Source organism: Cyanistes caeruleus, chromosome 3 (assembly GCF_971803275.1).
Source record: "Cyanistes caeruleus chromosome 3, bCyaCae1.hap1.1, whole genome shotgun sequence".
Classification (NCBI taxonomy): domain Eukaryota; kingdom Metazoa; phylum Chordata; class Aves; order Passeriformes; family Paridae; genus Cyanistes; species Cyanistes caeruleus.
Window position 1 is genome coordinate 110,407,773 of NC_141703.1, and position 16,209 is coordinate 110,423,981.

The 16,209-nt window shown below is 44.6% G+C and overlaps 1 protein-coding gene across 2 annotated transcripts in view; it reads right to left on the reverse strand.

Annotated features, from left to right (window-relative positions):
- Positions 1-524: 524 nt before the first annotated feature.
- Positions 525-16,209, reverse strand: part of CRYBG3 (crystallin beta-gamma domain containing 3) — an 83,263-nt gene continuing 67,578 nt past the window's right edge. Inside the window, exons 16-22 of one of the 2 annotated variants that reach the window (XM_086884163.1) lie at positions 15,127-15,236; positions 14,473-14,599; positions 7,151-7,290; positions 4,478-4,601; positions 3,060-3,218; positions 2,625-2,784; positions 525-2,134 (exon numbers count right to left, since the gene is read on the reverse strand). In XM_086884163.1, the coding sequence (XP_086740289.1) occupies positions 2,046-2,134; positions 2,625-2,784; positions 3,060-3,218; positions 4,478-4,601; positions 7,151-7,290; positions 14,473-14,599; positions 15,127-15,236 (909 nt within the window). In that variant the 3' untranslated portion in view covers positions 525-2,045. The remainder of the gene's footprint in view (positions 2,135-2,624; positions 2,785-3,059; positions 3,219-4,477; positions 4,602-7,150; positions 7,291-14,472; positions 14,600-15,126; positions 15,237-16,209) is intronic. The other variant, XR_015285421.1, reaches the window with a different exon arrangement.

Genomic DNA, 16,209 nt, shown 5'->3' on the forward strand with positions numbered 1-16,209 from the left:
GCTGCTGGAGGATAGCTCAAGTTATACATGGAGCAGGCTCCAAAACCTTGGGCATAAAACATTAACTTGTTTTTTTCATTTGTAAAGTTCATCAGCAGGAAAATCTCTTTGATTGCCCTGACAGAACAAAAGCTTACTGGTAAAAGCTGCCTGTGCTGTGCCCACAGGGGGAAGACTGCCCAAGAAAAACCCCTTTTGCCTCAGATGCTGCCATCCCTGGAATAAACAATAATATTTATCCTCTGCCTCCCCCAGCACCAATTTCAAGTGAAAGTAACCCACAAGCCTGTAGCTGGAATCTATTATCTTCAATATTCACTTGAGTGGGTTTTGATGAGACTGGTGCAGTTACTTTAATATGTCATTGATTTTTAATATGCAGTCTCATGTAACAGCACAGCCACGTACTCAGTACACTTATCCCCCTCTTTTGGACACTGGAGAAAAAATGTTTTACTGGAATATGCTCAACAGCTACTGAAAACTATTATTTACTTCATTTAAAAAGAAACCAACCAGCAAAATGTTTCTCCTAAAAAGTTTTATACAGTTAAAATATACATGCTTTAGCATTTTACATTCAAGGTCTCTTAAGTACAAAAGCCTGCTTTACTTTGTTATGTAACACTGAGACACCAAGTATGATTTAGTCATTCTTCATTTAAAAAACTACAACTTTTACACAGGCTTTTAAAATTTCATATGGAAAGTCACATGCAGAACACTTGATGTACTGACTTGTATGGAAAAAAGCTTAACAAGTGCTTCAGTTGAAAAAATATATACATACAGTTGAGGATCTGTTACTCAAACAGCAGATTTATGATCATTTTAGAATGTAAAATAGTAAGTGCAAGTAGATTTTTTTTTTAAATAGTACTATTTAGAACTCTATTTCATACAAAAATAGACATCCATATATTTTATTTCTATGGCAAGCTTAGAGCTGTGTCTTTGTTTGGGGATGATCCTGTTTGAGTGCACAGCTGGCAGAGCTTTCGGAATCTCAAATATCTTCAGCTAACTTGAACTCTTTAAATAGTCCTAGAAATACATACCCTGAATATACAAATGCTGGAAAAAAAAATATTTTCAATGAAGATTAATTTAGTGATGCTGAAGCCAGGGAGCTGAGGGACTTCTCTTCCATCTCAGGTGCTCACAGCCTTCCCTGGGGCTGTGATTGGTCAGCACTGAGCCAGGAAAAAGCTTTTGAAGCACCAGCTGCAGTGAGTGAGGTCTCTGGCTCTGCTGGAGCAATAGCTGTGGTTGCATAGTGTGGAAATTGAGGAGAGCCCTGGCACACCAAGCTCTGGAGCATCAGCTGTCCTTGGTGCCACGCTGAACACGGAGCCAGCCCTGGAATGCAGGCTGCTGGCACTTTGGAAATACCTGCCACGGTGAGCTGCTTTCTGCCAAACTGGAAATTTGGTGTTGTTAAAGGCTTACCAGCATCATTTAGGGGGTGAAAGGCCCCTGTATTGCTTCATTTCACATGCTGAGCTGGAATTCCAGTTCAAAGGTGTCTTTATCAACAAAATCAATTGCATCTTAATGAGAGACGTGATTCAGGATCGCTTGGAGCCTAAACAGTTTCACTTGGGACATAAAAGCCCAACTCAAGTTCCTTGAAGCTCATCAGTGCATTCACTCCTCAGTGAGCTTCCAGCAGTGTGAGAGGAAGGTAAAGACACAGCATTTCTGAAGAGCCTTTCCCCCATAATCTCTTGCACTTCCCATGCTGCAGAACCTCTGCCTGCTCTTTTGCATTTACCTTTCATAATTCACAGGAAGAGTAATGGTGACTCTCACAGGAACAGCCTCTGCAGAATCGGCTTCTCTGCAGAGAGACATTGGATCAACCTCCCAATCTTCCAGATTTGTGCAAAATTCAGTTCTTTTAGGAGCTGGTGCTTGGCATGAAGGAAAATAGAGAGGAGCTGCTGCTTACGGTTCCAGTGGTGTGTGACTTCAGTAGTTCGCTTCTTTTTTCCCCTCTAGATGTTGGTAGCCCACAAAAAGCCCATCTATGGGGTGGATTTTACTCACAGTATTTCAATATCCCATTTCTGTGAAGATTTGTTTTCTATTGGCTGATTCATAATGATGTGATTCTTGTCGTAGTAATTTCCTCCTTAAAAACAAAAGGAAGTCATGAAGGAAAAGGTTTTTAAAGAAATACTCCTAAAAATTATCACAATCTTTGAGAAGTGTGACTAAGTAGGAAAATCAGCTGAAAAATAGGAATTCCATGAGGTAGGGGGCTGGTGTCTACAACTGAGCAATGACAATTTTAACCAGCCTTCTTTTTTCAACTCCTTTTCTCTTTTTGAGCTATTCTGTGGTTGATTTTCCTTCACCATTTTGTCTTCTGTAACTTGCACTTCTTGCCATCTGCACTACTTAACTCCCCAAAGCACAACCACTGATCTGATCAAAGTAAACCTCTGGAATCAAAAGAGAAAGGTTCCTCCCTGCCCTGCTACTTCTTGTCCCACTGTCAAGCAACTGGACAGGAAAGGTAGGATTGAGTTTCTGACCTCCTCCTGGAGTATGGAAGCTAACCTTTATCAAAAAACACACTTAAAACCTGTGAGGTATAGAGTTTTTTTGTTTTTAAATACCTTTAATATCAAGCACCAGTTGCTCACTGAGGTATGAACTGATGGTGCCATCCTCATTGAGTCTCCACTTCTGCCTGTCCTTCCCATGTTCTGTCCAGAGGGCAACTTTGGCCCCAGGCACGTCTCTGCCCCCAATGACATCCAGACAGGCATTGTTGGCCTAAGAAACAAGGAGAGCAGTGAGATCCAGGGCACAGAGCCTCAGTTTTGTGCCTGACTTGTCTCAGGCACTGAGCATATGGCAGTAAATCGTGCTGTAGTTGGTAAAACCCTGGGAAGCAAGCGAGGAATAGATTATTCAACACGCAGCCAGCTGCTTGATCGAAGGCGGTGGTCTTTGTTCCTTATTTTTTTAATGTCAAACCATCAGCTTTTTTTAATATTAATAGCAGGCCATGAAGGGCAGCATTAATAGAAAATCACTCTGAAGCTCACCTTGGACTTGAAGAGCCCCTGGCAGTAGTGCCAGAGCTGGGAGCTGCTGCCGCTGCGCGGGGCCGCGCACACCGAGGTCGCCCTGATGTCTGCCAGGCTCCCAGCCACGGTCAGGTACTTCCCCTGGGCCCTGTTCCTCACCCTCAGGTACAACGCTGGCTGCAGGGGGTGAGGGGAGGGATTTACAACACAGAGATCAAGCAAATCGATGGGAGAGGGCCTCCCCTCCACCACCCTCCCCTCCATCAGTCCTCTAAACTCTGTGTTCAGTTTTTGTTTTCAGTTGAGGATGTTCAGTAATTTTCTGGTTGGAAACAAACGTGCATGTGAAGTACAGTAAGTGGTTTTACACATGCAGATCAGCAGCTATAAACAGAAATGGAAGATAGGGTTTTTTTTTTTTTTAAAAAAAATGTAATTATGGCTACAGAACTAATTCCTGTGATCTGCAAAGATGCCTAGTTCAGCACATTTCACTCATTCCAAGGGCAGTAAAGGGGCTCTACTCCGCAAGCTTTTAATTCTTGGGACACAAAATTTCCAGTTACATATGCAGCAACTTCAGCCCTCACTGGAATATATGGCAGAGAGATACACCACTGGTTTTGAACACACATGGAAAACAGGGCACTGACCTGGTATCCCTGTTTGTTGGTTTACTCAAAAAATAAAGAGGATTTTGGAGGGCTACTGCAGGGTTTGAGCTTTTGCTCTGTTATTCACTGGTTTCAGTGCAAATAAAGAGCAGGGAGTTAAAAGGGCAGCACTGCTGGAACCCCAGCTCCAGCACAGCTTTTTTTCTGGAAGCTTTAAATCTCCCTTCTTTTCCATATTAAACCCTTAGCTACAGACAATAAGGCCTCTCTCCCACCAAACATCCATAAACAAAACCTGCATAAGCAGAGTGTCTGGTTACTCTTTGTGGTTTAGAGACCTCAACCTTTGAATGAGACTGAAATTAGAATCACCTGGGGTGAGGCAGAGAGGGGAAAACCTGATGGGAACTGCATAGCTTTGCCTCTTTTGGAAATCCAGGCTACAGCACAATAAAATTCACTCTTGCTTCCATTTATGTTAATTATGAAACAAGGCAGTGTGAAATTGGTTTTCTCATTATATTGTTATATGGCAAAACTGTAAAAATAGAGCATCCACAGAACATGCTAATGAGCAATTAAGAAAAACAAAACTTGGCACCAAGAAACTGGGAATTATTTCCCTTTAGGAACCTAACATAGATCTCAATGACTGCCATGAGAGACATTTTCTGCTTCAGCAATCCTCCAGTGGGTCCTTCTGGCTGTCATCACCTGGCCTGATTTAAGGAGTACAACACACCCCAATGTGCTTGCTGGTAGAACTGATCCCTGTGCACAAAACCCTGTCCATAAAACCCCTTTTTCTCACTCAAGTCTTACCTGCTTCACAGGACGAAGGGAGCCGATCACTTTCCAGCCACTGTGTTCACTCCAGTTTGAAATCTCCCTGGGCTCCAGCAGAATCTGCTTCCCTAAAAAATTGCACCCCTCGTAGGCGATCCACCTGGATACACAAAACAGAACGTGAAAGGGCACTTGTTTTCCACAGCAAAACTTAACTTCAGGTCAGGGTTGTGCTCCTGGAAGCCCCCAGACCTCTCCACAGTGATGCTAGTATCAAGCCTCTCTTTCTGTGCTGCAAAATGCCATCCATTTCAGTGGAATGACTGCCTTCTGTTGAAATTCCGACCTGTTTTCTGTCAGAAAATTCATAAACTGCACTTCCCATCTCTCCTCTCCCCCTCCATTTCTTTCCCCACAAAAAGGAGAACCTCTGCATGAGCCCAGATGGGAATAATGCTGGTTTCAGCAGGCCTGTGTTGGGAAACTGGGGAGCCACACTTGCAGCTTTGCCTGATTGTGCACATTAATTATGAGAGGATCTCATCTGATGCTTTTGTTACAGTTAAAGCTTTTTATACAATTCCACTGCTCTGAAAACACATTATAGGTATTCACTCCAAACCCCAGACCCTGCAGCAGCAGATTTTCCTGTCATGAATACACCATGGAAGTGGCTGAGTCCTGGCACACCCGGTTAAAGCACTGGCTCATACAGACCCCTTGTTATCTGGGCATCTGCTCAGTAAATGCTGCTCACAAAGGCAGCCTCAGGAGCACAGATCCCTTCTGTCTGTATCAATAGCACATTGCTGTGTGGACAGTGCCTCCTAAATGCCTGACTCATTAACTCCTCTGAACACAAAGCAAGTGCTGGTTTCCCGGGTTACCTGTTTTACAGGTCAGCTGCCAAGAACATGAGGGATGGCTGCACTCTGAGTCAGTGAGAAAACACCCACAGCCCCACAGCACCTGGAACTGCTTTTGCACAGTGCCCACAACTCAGAGAAACTGAGAGCCAGCCCTGCTCAGGGCTCCGTGGAGCCTCAACTGCGCCAGCTGCACGCTGCCTGGCAATGAGGCTGGGTCCCTGCTTCTTTAAACAAAGTCCACACCTCCTGACTAGCAGGTACTCAGGACAGCCTGACCATCCCTGTGTCTTCCTTATACTCTGAACACATTCCTGGCATTTTTTTTCCCTTGCCATGGTTTCTGTCAATTCACTGAGAATTCACTGTTAACGTTATTCTTGGAGCGTGGAACAGTCTCATGTGGAATGCAGTTTCAAAACAATCATTTATTGGGAACAGAGAGGGGAAAGACTTACAGTGATCACCATCTGAAGCCAGGTTGGGCTCCTGGCATTCAGTGACACAGGCAAAACTCACCTCTGCTCTCACACAGGCTGTGCTACCTCTCCCACACCTCTGAGGAGCCCAGCGCCCTTTGCCAAGGCGGATTCCAGGTTTGTGCCTTCCTGAGGTGGCCAGCTGGCTCAGGAAGGAGCCTTTTACCTAAGCCTGGCAGCAAGATGCCATTGGAGTACTGACATAAATCTTTGCTGTTTGCCTAAGGCTGACAGCAGGCTTTGGGACAAGGAGCCAAAAAAACCTCTAAACCTGCCTTCCTGAACTCTGAATCCCAGATAAGGCAAACAAACCCTCTAGGACATCCCACAACCACCTGACACACTCAGCCTTTAGGTTACCTGTCTGCTGTGTGGGATGGGAACAGGCTGTGGAGGTCTCTTTCCTAGGAAGCATCAAAAAGAGCTCAGAGGAAACCCAGCCTTTCTCCATCCCAGAGACAGGCAGGCAGCTAACCTGGCTTGGACACCCAATAATGAGCAGAAATAATGAGCAGAAAGATGCAGGAGGGGCTGGCCTGTTGTACTCACTCTCCTGTGCTTTCCTGACACATGGTCCCAAAGCCATCACCCTTCCTTTGCAGCCAGCTGCTGGGGCAAAGGAATTGAATTTCCAGACAACACACCCACTTCTGTATTTTCAGCAAAGGTTCAGGATGGCAATGGCACAAATGTTGGGAACTCTTGTGAACTGGCAAAGCTCTGTGGGGAAGCTTATGTTCACTATTCTTTCAAGAAAATTACAGCCTTGCCCGTGTGGAAAAGGTGGGGAAAGGTCAAACATAAACATAGGAAATGTTTGTCCCATTAGGAGAACAGCAGTTTCCAGCCACCCTCAGTTGCAGGATGAGACTCTGCAAGTTATTTGTTGCTGCTGTGGGTGTGGAGGCTGAAAACCTGGCTGAAAACAGAATACTTGGGAGCCCTTCCAAAAGGTGAGAGACGTGGAAGAGGTTAGAAGGTCACTTCTGCAGATGTAAAATGTTTACACAGAAGAACCTGGGTGTACATTCACACTCCTGGAGGAGGGTTTAACTAATAACAGAAGCAAATTACTGTTTCAGCTGTCAGATCCACCCTGAGCTCCTCTCAAAAGCTGCTGCTTCTCTGGCAGCCAGTCAGCACATCAAGCTTCCCTGAGCCACTGCAGTAGCTTAAATCACTGCAGTTTATAGCTGGCATTTTACAGCCTGTTAATAAAGGCACTCTGAGTTTACACTACCTGCCTTTGAAAGTCTGTGCCTCAGAATAGAAGCTAAGAATGTAAACCATCCTATGAACAAGGCAATAATCATGAGACAACTCTCAGAGTGCAAAACTGACAGGGATATTCCTTCCATACTTACAATCCACTTCTCACCCACACAGACTGGGTGTAAAAATGGAGGTCCTCGTTCAAAACAGAACTGACTGGTTCACTGAAGTGCAGCTCTCTGCCCTTGCAGCATTCCAGGCTGAACAGACTGATGGAAGGCTCAGCAAAAACCTGGGGGAGGAGGAAAGAGAAAAAAAAAAGAACAAAGTTTTAGGAGGAATAGTCTAACTTCAGTTGTTAGAGATGATGTTTGGCCCCCAGCTGAATTTCCTACAAAGCTTTTGGGTTAGCTCATGCTCCCTCAGAAACTGTAACAACAAGGGAAAGCCCCAGAGCACACAGAGCTGAAACAAACTGCATTTATCAGTGGCTTTGTCATCAGCTTAGTGCCCCACTGACACAGGCCAGGCAAAGGGAGTCACCAAGTGCTGCAGAGGCCTCTGTTTGGAAAAAACTCATTTTGATCCGATTTGTATCATCAGGGCCTCGATTGCTTTTAAAAAATCCACTTTATTTTCTTATTGATGGAACATGCATCTAAAATAGTGAGTCAAATCAAAGTCTATTGTCCACAGGTTTCAATTAGCTGTAGTTTACTGCAAACATTTTAAAGAGCTACAAACTGTGGAAGGTCAGAAAGGTCAACCAAAATGTTCTCAATGTTTTTAAAAGACATTCCTATTTTAATTCTGACCTCTTGAAGGAAGAGCATAATTAGTAAATTCTACAATCTCATGTAGAACTGAAACATTTTTCACTTAATGTCCTTTTCTACAATTGACAGATTGCCTGTGAAAGCAAATAAAAAGATCAGTTTGCATGAAAATGTGGTGCACTAGAAAGGCCAGCAGAAAAACAGAGGAACCAGATTTAAATACACAAATTCTGTGCCCTAGTACAAGGAACACTTGTACAACGCTTCAGCATTTTTAAGCTAAAACCAGAAGCAAAAACACTCGCAGTTTACACCTGGAAAGGAAGAGGGAACAGGTCTGACTAACTCAGTGAGCTGCCTCTCCAGGAAAGGCACCTTCTTTTAGGAGATGTTACCCTGAGATAGCTGGCTCAGGCAAAATCTGGGATTTCTCCTGCAGCAAAGACAAGGCCTCAGGCGAAATAAACGAAACAAAATCTTGAATTAAAGCTAACATAGGCACTGAGTAATTAAGAGAAATTAATGTTCACGTTTGAAGAGGCACATGTAGTGTAGGGAAGTGTCTCTGAAAAGCTCAGGGGTGTGTCAGGACATACGAATTTACTTGACACTGACTCAGTGCCCTTGGTATGCAGCTGGTTGATCAGATTCTGCCTCAGAGACTGCCTTCCTCTGCCAGCCAGTGCAGGGACTGCCCAAGTCATGCAACTCTGCAGGGACAGACAGCTCACCAAGACATTTTGAAAAAGAGCTTGGATCATCCACTCAGATTTTTAAAGCCTGCTGTACTCCCAAAATCTAATGTCACACACCAGAAAGGGATTAAGACCGGTAATGTTTTTATTTTGGAATGTCAGCTCTTCCCAAGTGCCTTCTGCTGGATGGGGCGGATCAGACCTACAGTGGCTGGCCAAAGGCTCACTTTGAAACCCAGACCAGCAGCCCTAGTGCAGGCAGCTGCTCCTGAGGTTGTTTTGCTCAGCCAGGCAGAATCATCCCACTCCTGCTTGCAAGAGCCTTGGCACTGCCTTTCACCTGAGTGGACACCAGAAATCATGTCCAGAGCAGGTCCAACGATTTTCCCGAGTGCATTGCTAACCATGAGAAACACCATTTGGCATCCGTGTTGCTGGACACTGCTACCCAAACCTAAATGTTGATCCTGCTGTTGCAACACTGAGGATGTTGAGAGACAGGGCTGCTGTACTAGATGGACAAGTCACCTGAGCCAGCGTATCCATTTCTTCACAGGAACCACAACAGCAAACGGCTGGAGTCAATTAAAATGATTCCAACTCTGCTGTGGTTGTGACTGCTTGGACTCAGAGGTCTGAGAACTCCCTGCCCAGCTGCTCAGAGTCCCTGACACACACACACTGATGACTCTGATCCCTCTGTCCCAGGGAAACCTCAGGAGAGATGCAGTGACCTTGCAGACATGAAGTGCAGAAAGAAACCAGGCTGCTGTGCCAAGCCTGAGCTCTCCTGTTTCCACAGCCATATAAAGAGCAATGCACTGATTCCTCACGTTCTGCATTCCCTTCTAGGCCAACAGCTGGCAGCAGTGACTTTGGCCTGGCTTTTTTCTCTGACTTTGTTTTCACAGCTCCATGGAAACTAGGAACAGTGAATAACAAGGTTTGGGACTATGCTGTTAGGCTGGGAAGTACCTTGTTCCCAGCCTTTCTTGCAGAATGCTGAGGAGCATTTTCACCTGAAAGGTGAGCCAAAGACATCTATATTTACCCATTCCCACATCTAGGTCAGCATTAGTTTAGCTTCTTTTCACAGTTATTTCAAGGAAAATATCTGAAATGCCATGCTTTGGGAAAAGCTTGCCAATTGTGAGAACAACAAGCACTACAGAATTTCTTAACGTGATTTTTATATGTGAAGGAACTGGCTGCCTTTGCTTAAACCAGCACCAATAGCATTTTAAGAGATTTTGCTTGCCCTGTTTATTCATGCACCTGTCCAGAGAGAAACTTGAAGGGATTTATTATATTCAAGAGGCCAGTGATTAAGGAGAGCTATATTTACATGCCATTTCAAGATATGAGCAGCCTTATAAACTGTAAATACACTGATATACTTTACTTAACAGGTGTGGTGTTCTATGGCTAACACAAAAATAGTGCAACGACACAGGTAAACCATGGAAAATTAACATTAAAAATCAACATGCACAGTTCAACTCAGCTCAGGCTTTCCCCTCAATGCTTTTTACTTTGCTTTTAGTGAAGCTATGCAACACAATTTTTTACAATTCAGAACAGATTTTTATGCTTCATCAGCTCAGGAAAAAACCCAGAATGCAAGCATGAAGTGTTTGAGATTAAACAAGGATCAGTGCAAGATGAGCTTATTCAGTGGTGTACAGACACAAAGAAGATGACCAAAGGGCACTAGAACTGAAAACCAAGTGTACAGGTGAATTTGCACACATGCTTAGAGCAAAAAGCATAATTTTAGCTATGGATAACTTTTCATTATAAAGGTTGTGAGAATTTTTACTAATGAAGTCCTTTTGAAAAGGGCCTGTCACAAAACATATTTTCCCTCACACCTTTTTTTTTTTTTTTTTTTTTGGCCAACTTAGGTTTTGCAGACTTTGATGGGAAAGCCTAATAAAGGTAAAGGGAGATCCAAAGGGCCAGACCAAAGCCTGAGTGTAACCCAGGCATGGCAAGGGATGGGGCACTGCCCTGCTTCCCATTGCTGCTGACCTGCTGCTTTGCAAACAGCATTTACCAGAGTCTGAACTGGGGGAGCCTCCACAACTGTGTTACAACATCCTTGGGAAAATCTCCACTCTCCAGGCCTGGTCAGCTCATCCCTTCCAACTGTCTGTGCTGGAGCTGCTCCTGCCTGGCTACTCCCCCTGGTGTGGGATGGATGTCTGGCTGTTCCCCTCGGTGTGGGATGGATGCCTGGCTGCTCCCCTTGGTGTGGGATGGATGCCTGACTGCTCCCCTCAGTGTGGGATGGATGCCTGGCTGCTCCCCTTGGTGTGGGATGGATGCCTGGCTGTTCCCCTCGGTGTGGGATGGATGTCTGGCTGCTCCCCTCAGTGTGGGATGGATGCCTGGCTGCTCCCCTCGGTGTGGGATGGATTCCTGACTGCTCCCCTCACTGTGGGATGGATGTCTGGCTGCTCCCCTCAGTGTGGGATGGATGCCTGACTGCTCCCCTTGGTGTGGGATGGATGCCTGACTGCTCCCCTCGGTGTGGGATGGATGTCTGGCTGCTCCCCTCGGTGTGGGATGGATGTCTGGCTGCTCCCCTCGGTGTGAGATGGATGTCTGGCTGCTCCCCTCAGTGTGGGATGGATTCCTGACTGCTCCCCTCACTTTGGGATGGATGTCTGGCTGCTCCCCTCACTGTGGGATGGATGTCTGGCTGCTCCCCTCGGTGTGGAATGGATGCCTGACTGCTCCCCTCGGTGTGGGATGGATTCCTGACTGCTCCCCTCACTTTGGGATGGATGCCTGGCTGAGGGAGCGCGGCGCTGGACGATGTGACGCCCACGGTCCAGTCCCAGCCACACAGAGTGACTCAGAGCCTGGCCCTGGGAAACTGCAGCTAGCTTTTGTATCTGATTTCTTTATTTGCCTCACAGGAATGCTGGGGATTAGTTAACACCTATAGTTAACTTAGAGAATATAGAAATACAAGGATTTTCACAATTGATCAGAGCAAGAATAAAGAATTCTTCAGAAGAAAAGAGAAAAAAAACCCAACAAAAAAGGGCACTGCACAACCTTCAACCTCATTTTTGGTTTTAGAAACTAGGAGATTGGTTTAATTTACAGGTTGAAGGTAACACTTTAGAAGGAAAGCTAATTGCTCATTGCAAGAATCCTGGGCATTTCTGCCCATGTAAATCACGCCAAATATGACAGGGAATTTTTCAAAACAACACACCTGAGAAAAGGCAGCACCAGAGCTGAGCTCCTCATTGCAAGATTAGCTATCCCAGAAGATCAACCTCCTCAAGCAGCAAGCACTGGACAAATGCCCCAATAAGCAACCATGGCCCTGTGAATGGCCCAGCTGCCTTCACCTGCTCTCTTGGTGATGGGCAAGGGCCCACGTTTCCTTTCCATGAATCCATGGCAGTGCAAAAGGCAGATCCCTGCTGGTGCAGGCACAGAAACCTGCACCTCTGCAGCAGCTCTGAACCTGTGCTACGCTTTCATCTGCCTGCAGCAGGGATCTTAACAACAATACAACAGCACCTTCCATCAACAAGCTTTTCTGGAAGAGTGCTTTGGGACTTTTAGATGAAAGGAGATGATGAGAGACAGATGACATGAGTGTCAGCTCTGTACTCTCCTGTTACTCCACAGCTTTTCCTGAACGCTCTGAGGATGACAAAACAGTCCAACCTGTATTTGAGCAAAATTTGAGCAGGAAAGAAAGCACAGTTAGGTCCTCCTAAAGATTTAGTTTGAGTATTATATACCTTGGAGAATAAGGTGTGATGGGAGAGAGGAAGCTTCATCAGGAACAGAGGAAATCAGTTGCAAAGATGTGCTAAATTTCACCCTGATGCCAATGCACAATAAATGGGGAAATAACCAAAGTGGAACCATATTAATTTCAATTTCTTGTGAAATGGGAGAGTGTGTGTGCAGAGGGTGTGGGAGTAGCATGCCACACTCAAATGCTGACAACTTCACTTTTCACCAGACAACACACAAAACATCCCTCCAAGAGCTAAGAGCTAGAATAAAAAAATCAGCCAACCTAAAATACTGTCACTACAGTAAAATCATCAAGCTATCACTAGTGTGAGCCTATTTTCTCATCCAAATCACACTGTGTGTTGCTCTCAAAGTTTTGGTTTGTTTGGGGTTTTTTTCTATTTTAGCTGGACCAACTCAGTAATTTAGAAGGAAAATTTTCATTTCGTCATGCAATTGAGCTCTTAGACAAACAAATTACATTCATGTGAGTTTTCAAACTAAAAACTCAAAAAAAAAAAAGTCTTCTTAATTAGAAGAAAGTAACTTTTTTTCCCCCCATTTAGTGCAGTTGTTATATTTGCTTGCGAATAGTTTATTTCCATCAAAGCTGCATTTTCTATAGAATAAATGGAACGTTCCCAGCGTGGGATTCCTCCACAGTTCCACTTGCAGCAATTACATCTCACAGAAAGGAGAGCAGGAGACAATGCACACCCAGGGCTTGGTGTCAGGTTAAAAGTGCTCCTTCTCACACCTAAGCTACCAGGGGACACACCTTAGCTCTGAAACCAGGCTGGTATTCAAGGCTGAATAATGAATAACCACCACAAATGAATTCAATCAAGCTACACAACAATCCCACTTGGGAACAGGCTCATTCCTCCTCTCTGGAAGGAGCTGACAGAAATATGCTGTAATCAAAGGGGCTCTGTTCCAAGAACAGTGCACTGTGGACAATGCTCAGAATGAACTGTGGCTGCTCCTGGCTGTGACCTGCTGCGTGCTCTGGGTCACGTCTGTGCCTCACCAGGGTCCCCAGCACTGCCCAGGGCAAACAGGTAAGAGTTCAGTGGCATTTTATGCTGTTCAGTGCCTTTGTGAAGTTGTGAAATACAAGAGCTCCTATTGGCAAGAGAAGAACCAAACTAAGAGGTGCCAAAGCAGAGGAAGATGTGTACGAGCTCCCCGCACACAGCCTGCCAAACACGCTTCTTCCAGGGCCTGGCCCTTGGGAATCAAGGGCTGCCAGAAGTCTCCTACCATGCCAAACTTCATATTTACTTCCTCCTGAGATTACAGGCAGGGGGATTTGGATGAGGCCTACTATCACTTGATGTCAAAACTTGGATTTGGCACAGCAAAGTCCAAAAGCCTAACTTAAAAAGGGTAACTTTAATCTAAAACCCAGGCTCTCAGCGGGTGGGAAGTCACAGTATCTCTAAAGTTTAGTGGAAAGTCCAGCTCTCAAATTTGAGTTGTACATCCTTCCCACCATGCCCATGGGTTTGGTGCTTGCACTTGCTTGGGATTTTGGGGGGTTTTTCTGGGCTTTTTTTTTTTTGTTTGGTTGGTTGGGTTTTTTTTCTTTTCTTTTTAAAAACTGTACACAAATGGTATAAAGGACTTCGTATGTGAAAAAGCTGAACTGAGTAATCACAGAAGTCCAGCTTCATAGGAATTGCACTAAAAGACACACCACATAGGCTGTGTTTCCTGTGATCAGGGAAGGAGGAAGAGCTTTGGAGAAGCTGGTGGCCAGTGCTAGAGAGGAGGGGGAAGAGAAGCCACTTGCTTCTCTTTTACCAACAGTGTTACATCTCATCTTTGATGCTCCTGCATAAGAGCACACCAAGATGTGGGAGAAAGGCACAGACATCACATCAAGACTCCAGATTTGTATGTTCTGTGATGTATAAAAGGTTGTATTTCCCTTGTTCTGGAGGGCAAAGTGCATTCCTGCACAACCTCCTGGCCATGGAGGATCTTGTGCCTCACTTGTGAAAACGAGAACAACTTTAAACCCAGAACAGCCAAGAGCTGCTGCAGGTGACCTTCTGTGAGTGTGCAGCCTGACCTGTTCCCGACCCAAAAAACCCCATGAGCCAAGAAAACAAACCTCACTCTTCCCTAACAGCGAGTTTGTTTAGGGCAAGTACTCGCTTCAGACATCTGACAAGGAAAAGAGCTCCAAAATGTTTTGGTTTTTTTCTCCCCCCAGTAAAGTCTTACGTATTGAATAGGCTGGAGGGATTTGATTGTAGCAGTCGGGCAGCCACAGGAACTGAGGTCAACATAGAGGCCTTCTTCCAGCACACAGTGATTGTCAGTGGCTTCCCCTTCATAACACAGGAGCCAACTGCAAGAATAATGGAACAAAAAAGATAAGCTGCTCTAGCTGCTTATTTACACTATGTTTTTTTCCAAGACCTAATACTGTATAAGGACAAAAGGAATAAAAAATTTTCTTTGTTCTTGTCAAGCTTAAAATAAGTGACTTGAAAGGCTATGCAGCAAAGCAACCACAGCAGCAAAATCAAATTGCGTGGTACAGGAACTTCAGTTCCAGAGTAAAATGATGTTGGGTGCAATTCAGACACTTCCACTGTGCCAAAATTCTCAAAATCTGGAATAAATTCTAACTGGAATTAAAAAAAAGAGTCACAGTAAATGTGCAGACCTTCCCCAGGGAGAGCAAAATGTGGAGTACCCAAACCAAGGACTGGATGAGAGTTACTGAGATGCCTTGCAGGACAAAGGGTCTAAGACATGATGGAAGATGATGGGCATGTGCTATGTGCTTTCAGCTGTCAGAAATTTTGTAACATTTAAAAAAGAAAATTCATAATACTGAAAATGATGGCATGTAAAACAACAGACACTTACCATCCCCGGAGAACCTTAAAAGAACATGGTATGAATGATGTAAAATCAGAAACTTCTGCTGTGAAATCTACACATGCTCCTTGGAAATGTGTATTACTGAAAGCTTTGAGCTACAAGAACAAAACAAAACAAAAACAATGACTAGAAGGAAAATGAAGGCAATATCATCAATGTAAACAGAAAAAGCTGTACTCTCAGAGAGGTATCCATTCAATTCACAAAGATACAATTAATTGAATGAATTGTCATTCAAAGACTCTTTCACATTTTCTACAGCTGCTTTATTTTTAGAAATACATCAAGTATTTTGTCATCTCTGGGCTGGCACAGGAGGCTTCCCCCAGTGATGCTAAGGCAGGCAGAGTTATCAAGTAAAAGTTCAACTGCAGCAGGAGGGGGCCCAGGTAAAAATAAGATAAGGAGGACTCAAGGCTGTTGTCAAAGTGCCCTGAACCACAGCTAAACTCTCACTACAGCTCAGCAATCCAGTGCTCAAAGCAGGATGGGGAAATGCTGGTCAGAAGATACAGAGCTGCTATTGACAAAGTGCCCCAAGATCTTCTGTGATCACAGTGGTTGCAGGTGGCTTTTCATTTCAGAACTAGCAGGAGGATTTCTGAGGGAACTGGGGACCTCTGATGTTCAGCCAAACTGCTTTTATATGTCATGGTAAAGAACTGCAAGTCACAGTGAACCAGCAAGGTATGATCAGTTCATCCCAAAAAAGCAAAAAGGCTCAAAATGTTGAGGTAAAACATAAGAAAACAGACAAAACCAAACAATCAATCCCCCAAAAAACCTCCCCCAAACAAATAAAAAGCCCAAGTGAACAAACCTACACACCAAAAAAAAAACCAAACCCAAAGCAAACCTAAACCAAAAAAACACATACCTAAAACCCCTAAAGCCCCTACCAGAACAAAAAGAAACCCTGGTATGATGTAGAAACCCTTGCTACGATGATCTACAGCAAAGACACCCAGAATTCCCTACCCTTGGGCTGCCACTGTGTAACTGAGATTAAATTCATTTGAAAGCCTGAAAGAGAGGCTGGAACCAAATGAAAATTTAACTGTATCAAGA